The sequence below is a fragment of the Callorhinchus milii genome, unplaced genomic scaffold (assembly GCF_018977255.1).
Source record: "Callorhinchus milii isolate IMCB2004 unplaced genomic scaffold, IMCB_Cmil_1.0 Scaffold51, whole genome shotgun sequence".
NCBI classification, from domain to species: domain Eukaryota; kingdom Metazoa; phylum Chordata; class Chondrichthyes; order Chimaeriformes; family Callorhinchidae; genus Callorhinchus; species Callorhinchus milii.
Genome location: NW_024704792.1, coordinates 120,968 through 138,678, shown reverse-complemented (window position 1 = coordinate 138,678; position 17,711 = coordinate 120,968). Strand labels below are relative to the sequence as shown.

The 17,711-nt window shown below is 44.1% G+C and overlaps 1 protein-coding gene across 4 annotated transcripts; it reads left to right on the top strand.

Moving 5' to 3' along the window:
• Window positions 1-2,939: 2,939 nt before the first annotated feature.
• LOC103171780 lies at window positions 2,940-17,259 on the top strand. Of its 4 annotated transcripts, none has more exons than XM_042345467.1 (4): window positions 2,940-3,026; window positions 5,542-5,621; window positions 5,930-6,142; window positions 10,653-17,259. In XM_042345467.1, exons 3-4 carry the CDS (start codon window positions 6,043-6,045, stop codon window positions 14,348-14,350), a joined length of 3,798 nt encoding a protein of 1,265 aa, XP_042201401.1. In that variant the 5' UTR covers window positions 2,940-3,026; window positions 5,542-5,621; window positions 5,930-6,042; the 3' UTR covers window positions 14,351-17,259. The 4 variants fall into 4 exon arrangements, with proteins under 4 accessions (XP_042201401.1, XP_042201402.1, XP_007882765.2 ...); XM_042345468.1 differs by having other exon boundaries at window positions 5,539-5,621; XM_007884574.2 differs by lacking the exon at window positions 5,542-5,621.
• Window positions 17,260-17,711: the final 452 nt, after the last annotated feature.

Sequence of the window (17,711 nt, the reverse complement as noted above, 5' to 3'; positions counted from 1 at the left end):
CGCCCCACATCCCCCCACCGCAATCCTCCGATTTACTGCTCTATTTGGCAGGATTGTAGGTCTCTTCTTTTAATTTTTGCTTTCCGTAACTGCTCTCATTAGCAATGGTTGAACTACTCTTCTCGTTATATTTATAATCTTGAAGGGAATGTATGATCGCTGGGAATTAAGTACTGTAAGTTAGTTTGCAGGTAGACCAAGCAATTAGGAAGGCAAACGGTATGTTGATGTTTGTTGCAAAAAGGTTAAAATATAAGGGTAGGGAAGTCTTGCTGTAACTGTACAGGGCCCTGGTGAGACCGAACCTATAGTATTGCGTGTGGTTTCGGTCTCCTTATTTAAGAAATGATATACTAGCCTTGGAGAGTGCACAACGCAAATTCACTAGGTTGGTACCTGGGATGAGGGAGATGAGATTTGAGGATAGCTTGAGCAATGTAGGCCTATATTTTCTAGAATATAAAAGAATGAGAGGTGACCTTATAGAAACCTACAAGAATATTAAGGGTCATGACGGAATAAATAGTGGAAGACATTTTCCCTTGGTTGGAGAAACTATAACCAGGAGTCACATTCTTAAAATTAGGGATAAGCCCTTCCGCACTGAGTTGAGGAAAAACTTCTTCAATCAGAGGGTAGTTAATTTAATTAATTCTCTACCTCAAAGGGCTGCAGATGCTCAATCCTTGAACATGCTCAAGACTTACATTAATAGATTTCTTGTGCATCAAGTGATTAAGGGATATGGGTACAATGCGAGTAGTTGAAGTTAAAATACATCAGCCATGATCCTACTGAATGGTGGGGCAGGCTCGAGGGACCCAATGGCTTACTCTTGCTTCTAATTGTTATGATCTTATATAATATATTTTTAAGGGTTTGCCATTGCTTGTCTACTATCATATTCTTTAATCTAGTTCCCCTGTCTATTTTAGCTAAATCTCTATTACCAGCAAAATTGGCTCTATTTTAGCTTAAGACCCTTTGCTTCAGACTAAACGACATCATTCTCTCACGTAATGCAAATTTCCATCATGATTTTGACACTCTGGCGTATAGGAGACTTATCTTCCCGATTGCTGATATTGCCTATTTCGTTACATTAAACAAGATCTGGTATCGTCTGTTCTCTGGTTATTTCCTCGACAAACTAATCGAGAAACCTATCTCCAATGCATTCTATATCAATTATCAAATGCAACGATTATTATTATTAGTCTATGAACTCTGAGTTACTTTTGCAATTTGGCTTTCTCAGTCTATATAACGATTAAAATCACCCACTGTTTGTATTTAGCCTTTGATACATGCTTCTCTAATTTCCTGGTTAATACTCTGCTTAATGCTGCGACAAATGTTCGCGGTCATTAATACTCCCAGTAAAATTTTCTGCCCTATCTTATTTTCTGATTTTAAACCCATCCTCTATGCAATTTTTATCCCGTCCTTCATTTGCAGGGTTACACGCCATCCCACCTCGTTTTCCACTTTGCCTATCTTTTCTATATGCCGAATACCCCGGAAAATTTAGCTCCCAACCTTGATCCCCTTGTAACCACGTCTGAGTCATGGCTACCAGATCAATACGGTTTGTTTCTATTTGTGCCATTGGATTATATTACGCAATGATTCGTGAAGTTGATGTCAACAGGAATCGACTCTCCACATGTTCTTGTCATACCATTTGCTGCAAAAGTGCAGCAACAACGGAATTCAGTTCATGCTTTTTTGTTGCCTGAAATCTTTCACTTTTGACGTCAGTGTGGACAGAAAAGCTCCGGACACTCGTTTCGGGCGGCCCAAGCGGCAAATAGGCCTCTCGGAGGCCCCACTGTTGTTATTGTTTTTATGTGATTGTGAGTGTATGTGTGTCTCTCTGTGTTTGTGAGTGTCTGTGTATCTCTCTGCGTGTGTGCCTTTCGCTTTCTGCTTGTGAATGTGTAGGTGTGTCATCCTCTCTGTATTTTTGCGTGTCTCACTGTATGTGTGTGAGTCTGTCTGTGTCTCTGCCCTATTTGAGAGTGTATGTTGTATCTCGCTGTGCTTTTGAGTGTCTTCTTGCGTTTCCATGTTTGTGAGTGTATGTGTGTTTCTCGACATGTGTTCGTGAGTGTGTCTGACTGACTGTGTCTGTCTGTCCCTCTCTCATCTGAATGCAAGTTTGCGAGTGTGTCTCTCTACTCTGTGTGCCTGTATCTATCTCTTTATGAGTGAGTGTGTTTGTCTCTGTGGCTGTGAAGGTGCATGTCTATCTCTATGCCTGTGCGTTTGTCTTTCTGCATGTGTGAGTTTGTATCACTCTTTGTGTGTCTATGATTGTGTGTGTGATTCTCTGTGCCCGGTATGTGTGTTTTTTTGTCTGCGTGTGCATATGTTACCGAATCTGTATGCTGTGTCGGTCCAGCAAGGTACGAAAAGGTGTGCTTCTGTAGCAACGCCGGTTGTCCACCCCAAACAACATCCGCCCCACCCCCGCAGAAAAAATACGAGACTCACGCATTTCATGTGAAGGTAGTAATTATTATTTTTTTCACAATAATGTATATTATTTCTTATTGTTAGCTTCATCAATAAAGTGAAAAAGGTTAGGTTGGCAGTGAAATGGACCTCAATAGAACGATTCAATTTCCTGCAATTTTCTGCAATTTTTTTTCCAAAATCCACACATAATTTTCAGAACAATGCCAAAGATCCACGCAGTTTTGGGCTATGTCCCAGCAATAGCTATGCGAGGGTGTTATCTGTAGAATTGTCGGCCAGGAAACCGCGAGAGTGAAACTCCCTTCCCCTGGAGGTCTCTGACAAGCTGCAGCATTGTCGAGACTCAATTTGAAACTGAAAGTCACGATGCGATTAATTTTCTGTAAATACAGTCATTGCGAAAATCCCTCACTGATTTATGCAGCACACAAAGCTAAAGAATCGGATTGGTTCATGCTGAACTCATATAGTGAAGAAAGGAAGTCATTGTCGCTACACTTCACGTCTGTCGCTGTGCCCTTGGGTAGTGGATGGACATTGGAGAGGTAATGTTTCTCCAACGATGAACTGAGAGTGTGAGCTTACAATTCAGAGGTAGATTTACTGTGTATATAATGTTGAACAGGAAATTTGGACACGCAGAGCAGAGAAGATTTTCTGTGTCTGTAACGCTGAACTGGAAGTGTGAACAAACATTGCAGAGGGAGCTTTACTGTGTCTCGAAATCTGAGCGGGGACTGCGGACACACAGTGCAGCGGGAACTTTACTGTGTCTCTAACACTGAGCTGGGAGAGTTGGCAGAGCACAGTGTAGAGGGAGCTTTACTGAGTCTCTGACGATGAACTGCCAGTGTGGACACACTGTGCAGATATAGTTTTATTTGTCTCTAACGATGGATTGGGAGTGTGGGCATGCATCGTAGAGGTAGCTTTACTGAGTCTCTAACCCTGAACTAGAAACCTGAACACGCAAGTTAGATTAACTTTACTGTGTCTCTACTGGGAGTGTGGACATGCAGTGTAGAGGTAGCTTTACCCACCCATTAAACATGAACTGGGAGTCTGAAAAAAACATTGCAGAGGGAGCTTTGCCGTCTCTCGAAATTTGAGCTGGGACTGTGGAATCACGATGGAGAGGAAGATTTACTGTGTCTCTAACCCTGACTTGGGAGTAGACGCACAGTGCAGAGAGAGGATTACTGTGTCTCTAACTCTGAACTGGGAGTGTCGACATCGACAGAACCCAATATAGAGGGAGCTTTACTGTGTCTTTATCCGTGAGTTGGGAGAGTGCACGCACAATGCAGATGGAATTTTGCTCTGTCTCAACCTCTGTCCTGATTGTCCGGACGGACGGTGTCGAGATGTCTCTGGCGCTGAGCAGGAAGTGGGGATGGACAGCTTCCAATGTGCTTTACTGCGTCAATGAATCTGACCTGGTTGTATGGATGCTCAGTGTAGAGGGAATGCGTTGCAGTTGGTATGATTCTGTTACTAAATTCTAATGTTCAATGTATGTTGAAGAATCTGCGTCTTTGGAGCCAAGAGGACAAGGTTTTACCATATGGATGATAAAGACAGAGAGATGTGTACTTTATGTTTTTAACAGTATATTATTTCTTCTGTTAGGGTTCTTTATTTTGCCATATACTCTCATATGTTGTTCTGCTCTACATATTAACATACATTTTAAATGTATTAATATAATATAGTAACAGTTATTCTGATAATAGAATATATTGTTCGGTACTTGTTTAGCTTTTGTTTGTGGAGGCCCATTTAGTTCCAACCACGTCAACGGTCACAAGCTTTACTAACCTGGGTACACCTGTGGGATCGGGCGTCAGACCGGGTTGGGGGACAAACCGTGTGGAGTGAACCGGAGGCAATGGGAGAAGTCGCAACGGGCAATGGGATAAAGGGGGTAGCAATCGCAGCCGGTGGGGGGGGGTGGAGAAATACGGTGGAGTGAGAACTGAAGGGGAGAGACCTGGCGGAAGGAATGGTGAGCTCCAGAAACCGTGATGGCGTGAGAAACCCGAGGTGCGAAGACCAGGGGCGTGAATGAACCTGGGGGAGAAACTCAGGAGGAGAGTTCCGAAGGCAGAGATCCGGGGGTGAGATACCGGGAGGAGGGAGACAGGGGGAGATACACTGGAGAGAGGCGAAGTGGGAGAAAAGAAGATGGGCGAAACAAATGCGAAGGGGAGAGGCCCAGGGTTGAGGGAGAAACGGGGGAGGAAAGATACCCGGTGGGGAGAGAGACCGGTGGTTAGACCCGTGCGTGAGAGAAGTGGGGGAGAGACCCGAGGGGGAAGAGAACGGGAGCGAGATACACGTGCTGAGAAACCATGGGTTGTGTCGGGACCCGCTGGGGAGAGGACCGCTGGAGAGTACCCGCCGAGCGGGAAATCTGGGTTTGAGACAGACGGGTGGGGGGGATACGAGTCCTGGAGGTGTAACTTGCCGGAAGTTGGAGGGGGAGGGGGGTCTAGACTCGCGGGTGGGAGACCAGGTTGGGGAGAGACCGGTGGTGGCGGGAGGGGGATGGGGGTGTCTGGAGCTATCAGGGGGAGACAGCTGTGGGGAGAAGGGGAGAGAGACCCGGGGATGGAGAGTAACCATGGCAGGGGGAGAGAGAGTCGGGAACGTTTGGAGAGAGCCGGGGGATCGTAGAGAGACCCGGGAGGAGAGAGAGACGTGGGGCTGTGGGGAGAGTTACCTGGGATAGGAGAGAGAAAAAACCAGGGGATGGGGAGAGACGCGGGGCGCGGGGAGAGACCCAGGGAGCTGCAGTGACCAAAAACACGTTCATATCACACAAACATTTAAGAGATTGTTTAATCACATTAATAACAGAAACCTTACACATCGCAGCAGCCAATTTGATCACAGCAACGTCCGCAAACAGCCATGGAGTGATGGACAGATTTTAATTGTTGGATTGTCAGCCAGGAAACCGGAGAAGGAAATGCTTTCCCCTGTTGCTCTCTAACAATGTACAGCATTGAGCTGACTCACGGTGAAGCAGAAAGTAACCATGTAATTTGTTTCCAGTAGCAAGAGAAGACTCTAAGTACTATTATTGGGAGAGTCCCTCAGTGCTGCGCTCTCGGCTATACTCAAAGCTAAAATATCAGGTGGGTTTGTGCTGATATCCGATATCGAGAGAATCGTAAATAATGGCGATTGCACTGCTCCTATATCCCTGGGCTGACCTCGGTAGGTGGACGCTCAGTGTACAGGGAGCTTTACCGCGTGTGTAAATAACCCTGACCTGGGAGTGTGGACGCACAGTGTAGAAGGAGCTTTACTGTGTCTCTAATCCTGAACCTGGGAATGCAGCTTCACAGCGTGAGAAGCTGCAAGTGGCAAGATTGGGTAACAGAATGTGTCTTACTATTACATTTCTCGTGTCACAGGGCAACTTAAGTCTGTCGTTTTTCAGGACGGTTAAGCGTGAAATTCCCGGGAACAAAAGAGCTCAGAATCGGGTTTGGGAAACCGTGTTTCGCACATTTCTGTGGAGCAGATACAGAGGGAACTAACAAGACCTTCAAAATGGGAAATGAAGGCAATATAACAGTGGAGATGGCCTGCCTGGGCCGCCCTTTCAGGCTGGGAATGCTGTACGATTGTCGCTCAGACTCTCTTATCCCAGGTAAGGTGAACTGCAGCCTTCCTGTCAGCCACAACCTCGCCAGTCTGTTAGTCAGACATTTCTCTGATCTGCTGTTGGCTCACACGCTTAGAATTGCATAAGAGTTTAGGCCAAATTGACTGTAGTTGACAGCTCCAGCGTGCGGCAGTCACAATTGGCAACAGAGAAAGCAAATTAGTGACAGACAGAATAAGAAAGAGAGAGAGAAATAATGTGAGACACACAGCGATTAAAAGAGAGAGCGCGAGAGCGACAGAGAGAGAGAGAGAGAAAAACACACACATAGAGTGAGAGAGACATAGATTACACAGAGAGCGTGAGAGTGAATAAACTCACATAGTGTGAGTAAGAGAGAAATGCATACACACAGCTTGAGAAAGAAAGAGTGAGAGAGAGAAGTACAAATAGAGCGTGTAAAACAAACACAGATAGTTAGAGAGAAGCGCAGACTCAGTGAGAGAGAAAAACACACACAGTGAGAGAAAAAAACACATATAGAGTAAGAGAGAAGCACACACACAGTGAGAGAGCAACATACACACACTGAGAGAGCAACACACAAAGTGAGAGAGAAACAAACACAGAGTGGGAGAGAAACACACACAGTGAGAGAGTAGAACACACAGAGTGAGAGAAAATCACACACACCCACATGAGAGCGAAACACACACACACAGTGAGAGAGAAACACGCACAGAGTGAGAGAGAAACACACACAGGTTGAGAGAGAAACACGCACACACACAGGGAGAGAGAAACACAAATGAGTGAGAGAGAAACACACACACACAGTGAAAGGGAAACACACATACAGAGTGAGAGAAACATACAGAGAGTGAGAGAGAAACAGACACAGAGTGAGAGAGAAACAGACACCCAGTGAGAGAGAAACACATACACAGTGCGAGAGAAACGCATACAGAGTGAGATAGATAAACACACACCGAGTAAGCGAAAAACACACAGAAATGACTACACAGATTAGGAAAGGAACACTAACAGAAAGTAAGAGAGAAACACACGCACAGGCAGAGCGAGACACACACACACACAAAGAGTGAGAGAGCTACATACAGACAAAGTTAGCGAGATACATTCATAGTGAGAGATAAGTAAAAAGAGAGAGAGAGAAATACGCGCACATAGCATGTGAGAGAAGCCGAGAGATTCAGAGAGAGAGAGAGAGCGGTAGAGAATTACCAACACAGTTCGAGAACGAAACACACAGCGCGTGAAAAACAGATAGAAATACACACAGACAGCATATGAGAGATACAGAGAGAAAATTGCACACCCCCTGTGCGAGCGAGAAGCAGGGAGAGAGAAATGCACAAACGAAGTGAGAAAGAAACAGAAAGAGAGAAATACACACACAGAGCTGGACAGAAACAACAAGAGAGAGGAACAGAGAGAGACAGAGAGAGTACCAGAGACAGAAGCACACAAACACATCGCGAAAGAGAAACAGAGGGAGAGAGTAACGCAAAAATTCTCTAATTGTGGAGTCCTGTAGCTCAGTGGTTAGAGCACTCGCTTTGCAAGTGAGAGACCTGAGTTCAATTCCAGGCAGAGGGCGAAACCTTGGGCAAGTTTCCTTACTCCACACAGAGCCTAATAATAATCCCTCCAAAACCCAAAACAATAAAAAAAATTGGTCATTTTCAATCTACGACTGTTTGTGGGACATTGCTGTGCGCAATTGGCTGCCGCGTTCGCCCACAAATATACAGTCAATTCACTTTACAGTGTGTTCTGTGAAGCGCTTTGGGACGTCCTCCCGACGTGAAAAGCGCTATACCAAATGCGAGGATTATTATTATTATTATATTATAAAAAGGGTGAGAGTGAAACACACACAGAGGGAGAAACACACACACACAGTATGAGAGAGAGAAACAAACACAGACTGAGAGAGAAACACACACACACACACACATACAAAATGAGAGCGAAACATACGCATCGAATAAACGAACCACACACAGTGTGAGAGACAAACAAAGAGAGCGAGAGAGAAAAACAGAGAGAGAGAGAGAGAGAGCGAGACAGTGAGAAAGAGAGAGTGAGAGCGAGACAGAGAGAAACACACAAAGAGCGTTGGAGAAACGCACACTCACAGACTGAGAGAGTCGCACACACAGTGTGAGCGAAATATATACACACAAATTGAGAGAGAAACACATATATAGAGAGAGATAGAAACACACCCAGAGAATGAGATAGAAACGCGCGCACACCCGTGCAGAATGAGAGACAAAGACACGCACATAAATATTTACACAGAGTGAAAGATACACAAACTGTGTGAGAGAAACACACAGAGTGAGAGACAAACATAGATCGCGAAAAAAATAATCACACACAGGGTGAGGGAGAACCACACAGTGAGTGAGGGAGAGAAACACACACGCAGACAGAATGAGATAGAAGCAGAGGGAGAACAATGCACAGAGAGAGAGGGAGAGAGAGAGAAAGAGAGGTAGAGAGAGATAGAGAGAGAGAGAAAGAGAGAGAAATACACAGAGAGTGAACACCGAGAGAAAACACATAACACGCGTGTGAGGGTAACAGAGATAAAGAAATACACATATGGAATGAGAAATAAACTGGTATACAGAGAAATACACATACACAGAGTTAGTGAGAAACAGAGAGAGAGAAACAAGCTGACTAACATTTCGCGAAAGTGAAAGAAAGACAGAGAAGTACGCAAAAAACGTGAGAGGGAATCACACAGAGAATGAGGGAGAATGAGAGATACACACAGACACAGTGGAGAGAAAAGCACACAGAGTGAAAGAAAAACACAGACGCAGAGCGAGTGAGAGAACGACACACACAGAGTGAGACAGAAACACACGAAAAGAGTGAGACACACCCATAGAGTGAGCGAAATACCAAAAGAAACAGAGGGGAGAAGCAGACACACAGAGTGAGACAGAAACACACAAAGTGAAAGAAACACAGTGACGAATGAGAGAGAAACAAACACAGAGTGAGGGTGAGCAACATACAGAGAATGCGAGAGAAAAATGAAACATAGAGGGAGGGAGAAGCAGACACACAGAGTGAGACAGAAACACACAAAGAGTGAGAGAAACACAGTCACGAATGAGAAACACACACATACAGTTAGAGAGAAATATATATACAGAGCGAAGGAAAAGCACACACACAGAGTGAGGGAGAAGCACACACACAGAGTGAGAGAAACACACACAAAGAGTGAGAGAAGCAAATGTACACACACACAGTGAGAGAGAAACTAAAGCACAGAGTGAGAGAGAAACACATGCACAGAGTGAGAGAGAAACACACACACACAGAGTAAGAGAGAAACAAAAACACAGAGTGAGAGAGAAACACACACACAGTGAGAGAAACACACAGTGTGAGAGAGAGAAAAACAGAAGCAGAGTGAGAGAAAAATATACACAGTGGTTATTATCAGCATGTGGATTAAGAAAAATGTCCAACGTTTCGCCCTGCCAAGAATGGATCCCAGTTATCTCGCTTGCAAGGCGAATGCTCCAATTAAGGAGCTGCAGAACACCAGAGCTACGTTGCCTCAGGCCTGCCCTGATTCCACAATAAGTTTTCCGTTTTGGTCCTAACTAACTCCACCTTTGCTTTGACCATCCTTTTACGTTTGATGTGATTATAGAAGACTTTAATGATCACTGTATGTTATCCGTTAATCGTTTCTCATGAACTCTCTTGGCCCCTCGTTTCCTTTTTCAGGTCTCCTCTTCACTTTCTGCAACCAGTTTGATTCTCCCCGTGTCTTTTGGATTTGAAATTTACAAAGCTTCTGTTTGTATTTCACTTGAAAACCAACTTCTTTTGGCATGCAGGGAAATCTAGCTCCTCCGTGATAACATCCCATTGCTTGTATGCCGTTTTCCAAGTCAATCTTTTCTTCCAGTCCACCTGGGCCAGATCCGTTTTCAACACGCCGGATCTACCTATTCCGATTGATAATCTTCAAATGCGATTGTTCCTTTTCCCTTTCCATACGTCCTCTAACCCTAATGCTTTTGTGATCACTGTTATCCACATGCTCTTCCACTGATACGGTATCCATTTGCCCAGCTTCGTTCTCCATGACGGGATATGGCCCTGCCTCCACTTTTTACTTCCCCATCTCTACTAAATAAATTGTAGCCAGGAATCTTAAAATCCCGTTCCTGGACTTGTTTCAGCTTGCTCTCAGTTTATTGGGGTTAAATTATATTCCCATATGTCTCTTCAAAGCTGTCTTTGCCTAATTTTCATTTATCGCCTCACTGGTCTCTCCTCTTTCTGCATGAATCTTTAGCCGAAGTTTTTTTGCTCTCGCTGTATTCGATGCTGTTTGTTTTATTTCTCTTACGTTCCTTCCTTGTCCCGTTCACCCTGCCAACTTAGTTTAGTTTAGAATGCAAAGGAAGACAATTCTGCATTCATTTTTTATGTTACTGGTTACTCGTCAGCTGTCTGTACTCAGACCTTATTATATTGGCTTGTGCAGGAATCACATTGTGGGATTTGGAAACGCTGAATGCGAGTGTGCGACCGCAGCCCAACACTCAATTTCAGATAATTGCATCAGACAGCATCGAGGACAAATCATCTGCCCTGAATGTGACAGGAGAGCTGAAAGCCAGTCTCCTGGGCGGAATGATCCAGTTACAAGGATCTGCCAAGTACCTGAACGACACAAGGAAGTCCCAGCACCAGGCCCGAGTAACGCTGCAGTATTCCACCACGACCAGATTTGAACAACTGTCCATGAAATACTTGGGGGAACAGAACATTTCTGACCGTAAAGTTTTTGATCAGGGCACAGCCACGCACGTGGTGACAGCAGTGCTATTCGGGGCTCAGGCCTTTTTTGTGTTTGATCGAGAGATCTCGTCCTCAGAGAGTCTTACCGACGTTCAGCGTCACATGGAAGCAAAAATTTGTAATATCCCCAAGATTGGAATTGACGGTGAAGTTTCCCTGAAAATGTCAGAAGAAGCAAAAGTAAATGACAAGAAATTCAGCTTCACCTTCTACGGTGATTATGCCCTTTCATTCATCCCCACCACCTTCGTGGACGCCATCGACATTTACACAAGCCTCCCCCAGCGGCTGGGAGAGAATGGAGAACATGCAGTGCCCATGAAAGTCTGGCTCTACCCGCTCAACAAGCTGGACTTCATGGCAGCACAACTGGTATGTGGCATCAGTGTGAACCTGGTCAGTCGCTCACAGGCTCTTCTGGAGGCCCTCAATGAGGTGGACATGAGGTGCAATGATATTATGACAGAATTTGCCCGCATCCCATTTCCCGAGATCAAACAAAAGCTCCAGAGGTTTAGAGCGCGGTGTGCAGAGCACAGGCTGGGCTTCCAGAAGCGCTTGGCTAGCATTCTGCCCTCTATCCGGGGAGGCGAGAAGGAGGAGGGAATTCTGGCCGATATTCTGAACGACAACGGGCAATCACCATTGGAAAGCCAGTCACTGACTGAATGGCTGAACAACATGCATCAGGAAATGTTTGTGGTGAGAAATTATCTCACAAAAATGAAAGACATAAAGTGTGTGACACAGAATGAGCTCGATACAGAGGTTTTGGACCCAATGATCGAGCACGTGGTCTGCTTCACGTTCACATCACTACATCAAGAAGATTTGCATCTGTCAGAAATAGACAATTATCTGCAATCTCAAAGCCTTGGGAAAGCATATCTGCCAATACCTGCCAATCCTGGCCAGGAGCCATGGTTCCGCTCCTCCCATTCGATGCGGGAGTGTGCACGAATATTCCTGGGTTTTTACACAGCCAACAGAGCAGATGAGAGCACCAAGTACGTTGTTGCCTCTGTGCCAGACAAGGACCACCCGGGAGCTTCCATTTACCTGTATGAAGATGGAACGTTACTGAGCAGATGTTTCAAACCTCCATCGAAACCTCCGACTCCCTCGGTGTGTGGAAGGTCACACGACAGTGTCAGCCTGAACTTAAATCCAGCAGACCCCAATGCTGGTCTGACTGTGGAGTACAGAGTGGAATACCGCACAGCCCCACAGGAAGGCTGGAGCATACTGACCACCCAGGAGCAAACAGAAGCCACCATACCTTGTTTAAGTCCATACAAAATGTATCAGTTCCAGTACAGAGCAGTGAGCAAAGAGAAGCTTCAGAGGTTCAGAGCGGACAGCCAGGTCAGTGACACTGTGAGTGTGTCGACACTTCCCACAAGTGCCCCTGGGAAGCCTTCGATAGTGCAGAAAGAAGCGTTTGGTGTGCAATTGACCTGGGACAAGCCCGATGTTGTGGGAGATGGTGTCACTGTACAGTATTACAAGATACAATACCAAGAAAGCAGGAAAACCTCAAATGCTGAATGTGACCAGTGGCAGGAAATCAGGACAAAGGACAGTGAATGTCTTTATATATTAGCGGGATTGAAACCCAGCACATCCTACATCCTTCGTGTATCCGCTGTTTGTGCTCAGGCAGGTGAGAGCGCACCAAGTTTCGAGACCTCACTAACAACAAAGGACATACCAAAGTCACCGTCCCGAAGTTTTCTGAACGAAAGCAAATTACTGAAAAATGGGAGCCCTTCGATTTATGAGCTCCAGCGTGTGAGAGTTGAAAACCAGGGAGACTTTGAAAAATACAGTTGTGGAAAGGGATTATTCACGCGCAATATCAAGTCTATCATGGTTCTCGGAGCTACAGGTTCGGGGAAAACCACCCTCATCAACGCCATGGCCAACTATATCCTCGGAGTGGAGTGGGAGGATGATTTCCGATTCAAGTTAATACACGAAGAGACTAACAGATCTCAGGCTGAAAGTCAAACAGCTTCAATCACTGCTTATGAACTCAACAACCAAGAGGGATTCAGGATTCCTTACCCTCTGATTATTATAGACACCCCAGGATTTGGAGACACCCGAGGAATAGCACGAGACAGAGAAATCATTGAAAAGATCAGAAATTTCTTTACGTCCCCACAGGGTGTAGATCAAATCGATGCCATATGCTTTGTTGTCCAGGCCTCTTTGGCCCGACTGACTACGACACAGAAATATATCTTTGATTCAATTCTTTCTCTTTTTGGCAAAGATATTGCAGAAAACATCCGAGTGTTGGTCACCTTCGCAGATGGACAGCTTCCTCCTGTTCTAGAGGCAATCAAACAATCTGAGATCCCGTGTCCCAAAGGGGAGGAAGATCAACCACTTCACTTCAAATTCAACAACTCGGCCATTTTCGCCCAAACTGGAACATCTGTTAATAATGTCAACACCAGGAACTTTGACAAAATGTTCTGGGAAATGGGAACAGCCAGCATGGAGCATTTCTTTAACGCTCTGCACAAAATGCCTACAAAGAGTCTACTTTTAACCAAGGAGGTTCTTGATGAGCGGAAGCAACTCGATGTTACTGTGGAGGGCCTGCAACCGCAAATCAATGTGGGTTTGAGCAAGCTGGAGGAGATTAGGAAAACACAGCATATTTTGCAGCAGCACGAAGCTGAAGTGGCGGCAAATCAAAACTTTGAGTATGATTTTGAATATACAGTACAAGAAAAGATTGATATCAGCGGGACGGGAACGTTCATAACTAATTGTTGTCATTGTAACTTCACATGTCACTATCCCTGTTGCATTCCCAATGACGGACACAAACATCGCTGTGCAGCTATGAAATCGGGAAACTGCACGGTCTGCCCCAACCATTGTCACTGGAGTGCTCATTTCAATCAAACTTACAAGTTTAATTATATCAAGAAAACTGAAAAGAGAACGTTTGCGGAGCTGAAAGACAAGTATGAGAAGGCCTCCGGTGAAAAGATGACCCAAGAAAAGCTGATGATGAAATTAGAGGAGGAATTACTTCTGATTGAAGTCACGGTTCTGAAACTGGTGGAAACATTATCTCATTGTCTTGAACGGCTTAAAGAAATAGCTCTCAGACCAAATCCACTGTCGACCCCGGAGTACATCGATCTGCTGATTGAGGCGGAGAAACAAGAAAGAAAGCCTGGATACATGGAACGCATTGAATCATTGAATCAGGTCAAGAATCAGGCACAGATATGCGTAAAAGTCAGCAACAAAGTGGACCTCTTACCAGAAGAGTTCAATATACACATACGCCAACAACAAATGCAGCAAGAAAACAAAAAAGGAAAGAAAGGATGGTTTAGCTGGCTCAATAAATAGCTCAGAAATCCACTTCGGCTGGCGGTGGATAGAATGAGCAATTGTATTGACCTCACTCGATGCTCTTCCTATGGATAATAGGACAACGCAACTCATTTGCTGCTGGCTTGAATGGTTCAGTGCAGCTGACCTTCGACGATATGATCTTCAGCAGCTTCCTCCAACTACAGGAGCATTCCATGATCAGGATGCAGTAGAATGGCAACCAAAGAGAATTATTAACTGTTGTAACGCAACTCATCAAACAGCTTGGAAGCCTGAAATTACACATTTCCAATCCTAATTAATGTAACTCTTAAATTCAGTCTAAACTAGGATGTCTCTCGCTCGACCAGTTTGCTGACGCTTCACATGTGTGTAATCCTGAACCCAATGAATCCGGTGGCTTTGAAGAATGATCATTGAATGTTCTCTTGTATTTTTTGTTTGACAATTAGTCTCATAGTAACCGAAAGACACATTAGTGATTATAGTGCTGATAATTTATAATTGCTATTAGATGTGGCCTAACCATCAATTCCACTATAATTACATTGATATATCGACATTCACCTCTAAACGACATCTCACAGCTCTGGAAGACACAGAACTTTGTCTATGGGCAGCACCGCAAGAAAACAAGTTTCGTCTGGATGAAGAAAGCCATACAGTACAGCGGTTGTCATCCCTACAAAACCTCGCACGAGTGTCTGAATCAGAACTTCAAGCTGCTTTTTAAACATGCCCTGAATCCTGACCTTAATCACTCATTCAGATAATCTGTACCAGTCGCTAATTGCCCTCCGTGTAAAGAAAAACTCCCTGTCGTCTGTCCTGAAATTACAATTGGATACTTGTGTCTTCTTCCACTGTCCTGTTGCAACCCAATCTATTGATCTGAGTTTATTTTTTCAATCCCAATTAAATTATTAGGTTCCATCTCAGTCTTCTTCTCTCCAGAGTGAAAGAGACTTCACTTGTCTAATCGTAGCTCAGAACTCATTCCTCCAACCTTGGGATCGTCCTCGTTGCTCTCCACTGCAAAGTCTCTAAGTCCGGGCAACCCTTATGTCACGGTGACCAGAGCTTTCAGCAAGACTCCAGATGTGGTCTGACAAGAGCAGTTTGCAGTCTGAGTTTGATGTCTGGGGATCTACACTCAGCTGATAACCTAATCCAACGCATCTTGGATTTCGAGATACATTCCATTGCAAGGCTTTCCGCAGCCAACCTGAACTGTCAATTCTTTATAAACCGATGAGACTCGTCAGACAGAACCTATCCTTTCTGAGCCTGTGTTGGATGTCAATTGTTCGATTATATTTTAGATATTTTTTCGTTTCCTTTCTAATGATTAACTGCACCGTGGTCTTACTGTTGAGCTCAGGGCAATGGTGTATAATTTCCAGGATTCATTTGCCGTTTTTATAACCCTTGCATTTGATATATTTGCCTTCTATATCGTTTTATTCCCAGATGCCTTTGGAGAATCTGGGTCTCCAGTATAGTGAATCGTGCAGCTCAAACAATGTTTGCTTCTACTGTGGCTGCACGTAGTGAGATTTTCTCTGATCAAAGTGAATAATTGTGTTGTTAAATTAGGTTAGCTTATGCTGCTTAGATCGAGAGGAGCTGATTTGCAGAATTACCAACTTGGTGATCGTTATTGTTTTGATGTTGTCAACGTGATGGTTATATGATTGTTGTCTTGTGTTGAGGTGACTGATAGAAATTCCGGTTTTCAATAAATTGAGCTGAGTTATTGAACGTGTACCTTAGTGTGACAAGTGTTAATTGGAGGCTGCTGTCACTCTACTTAAGAAGTTGTCATGATATATTGTGCTATGATGAGTTACACTGACTAAGAAGGAAGAAGTGACTATGTTATGGACGTTGTAGATTTTAATGTAAATCGCTGAACAGTGTTCAGTTCTGATGATTAGCTGACCTGAAGTAATAATAATCTTTGCATTTGATATAGCGCTTTTCACGTCGCGCGGACGTCCCAAAGCGCTTCACAGAACACACTGTAAAGTGAATTGACTGTATATTTGTGGGCGAACGCGGCAGCCAATTGCGCAAGTAAACAGAGAAGCGTTATTAGAAAGTGTTGCTGAGCCACATATCAGCAGTCATAGCAAGCGCACCGTCTGCTTACCCAGCCGGGCAGACATCCCACCCGAATTGATGAGATTCAAGCCACTTGGATAAACAAGAGTCAAGTGACACGCAGGCAGAAAGAAGAACAGAGGTAGATGACAAAGGAACACAGCCGCAAGAGGTTCAACGTCTTCGATTATCAATCATCTAAAACAGGAGGCAGTTGTCTTGTATGTATGAACACTGATAATGTCATAAAAGTGAGGTTCAATACGTGAGCATAAAGCATAATATTTTATTGTGTAACCGTACCTGTTCTAACCGTGCTTAGGGAAACTACGACAATTGGAACCATGCTTAATATAACCATGCCTCTTGCGACCATCACTGTTGCGATCCTGTTGATTTTAATCTAGCCTAGCGTAACCATGTTTACTGCAACGGTGCTTATCGTAACCATGCATATTATTAGCATATTTATGGTAACCATGTTTACTGTAGCCTAGCCAAGTGTAACCATGTTTACTATAACTTAGCCAATTGTAGCCATGTTTGCCATAACTTACCTTATTTTAACCATGTTTAATAAAGCGATGCCTACTGCAATCATGTTTAATGTAACCATGCCTAGTTTAACCATGTTTGCTAGAACTTAGCCTTTTGTTATCATATTTACCATAACCATGCCTAGTGTAACCACGTTTACTGTAACCATGCCTAGTGTAACCATGTTTACTGTAATCATACCTGGTTTAACTTGCTTACTGAATCAATGCGAAGCTTTATGGATTTTTGCCTTAGTAAATAAATCAAATTTTGAGTATAGAAAACAAGTGTCTTTCGTTCCTCTATTTTCTGGTGCCTGACATTATATTTTATCTAATCACAATCTGCTGCTATTTTCCAGGGCATTTTGTCGCCAAATTAACAGAGCAGTAAACTCCACTGCTGGCTGTACCTTCACATACAACACTTCCCTGTAACCCCACTGTAAATCATTATTTAAAATGTTTGCTATCTCCCATTAATTTTTTTTCTATATGTTAATTAAATTGTGGGAAATCCTTAGGGTTTTATCGTCTTATGTGACTGCCCTCTCGCAGTTAAAATCAAAATCACACAAGCGAAGTGGAAATATGGAACACTCTTCCGCCAAAAGTCTCTGGAAGTTGGATCCATTCATAATTTCAGGAATGAGGTGCAACGATATTTGTTACATCAGGGTATTTGGGATATGGGGCATGGGTGGATAATTGGAGTTGAAGTACAGATCACCGTGATA

What these genes read in the sequence shown, in the direction of transcription:
- LOC103171780 (XM_007884574.2), top strand. Translation starts at nt 6,043, where the DNA reads ATGGGAAATGAAGGCAATATAACAGTGGAGATGGCCTGCCTGGGCCGC. An exon ending in CTCAGACTCTCTTATCCCAG is followed by an intron (nt 6,143 to 10,652) that starts GTAAGGTGAACT and finishes TGGCTTGTGCAG; the next exon opens with GAATCACATTGTGGGATTTG.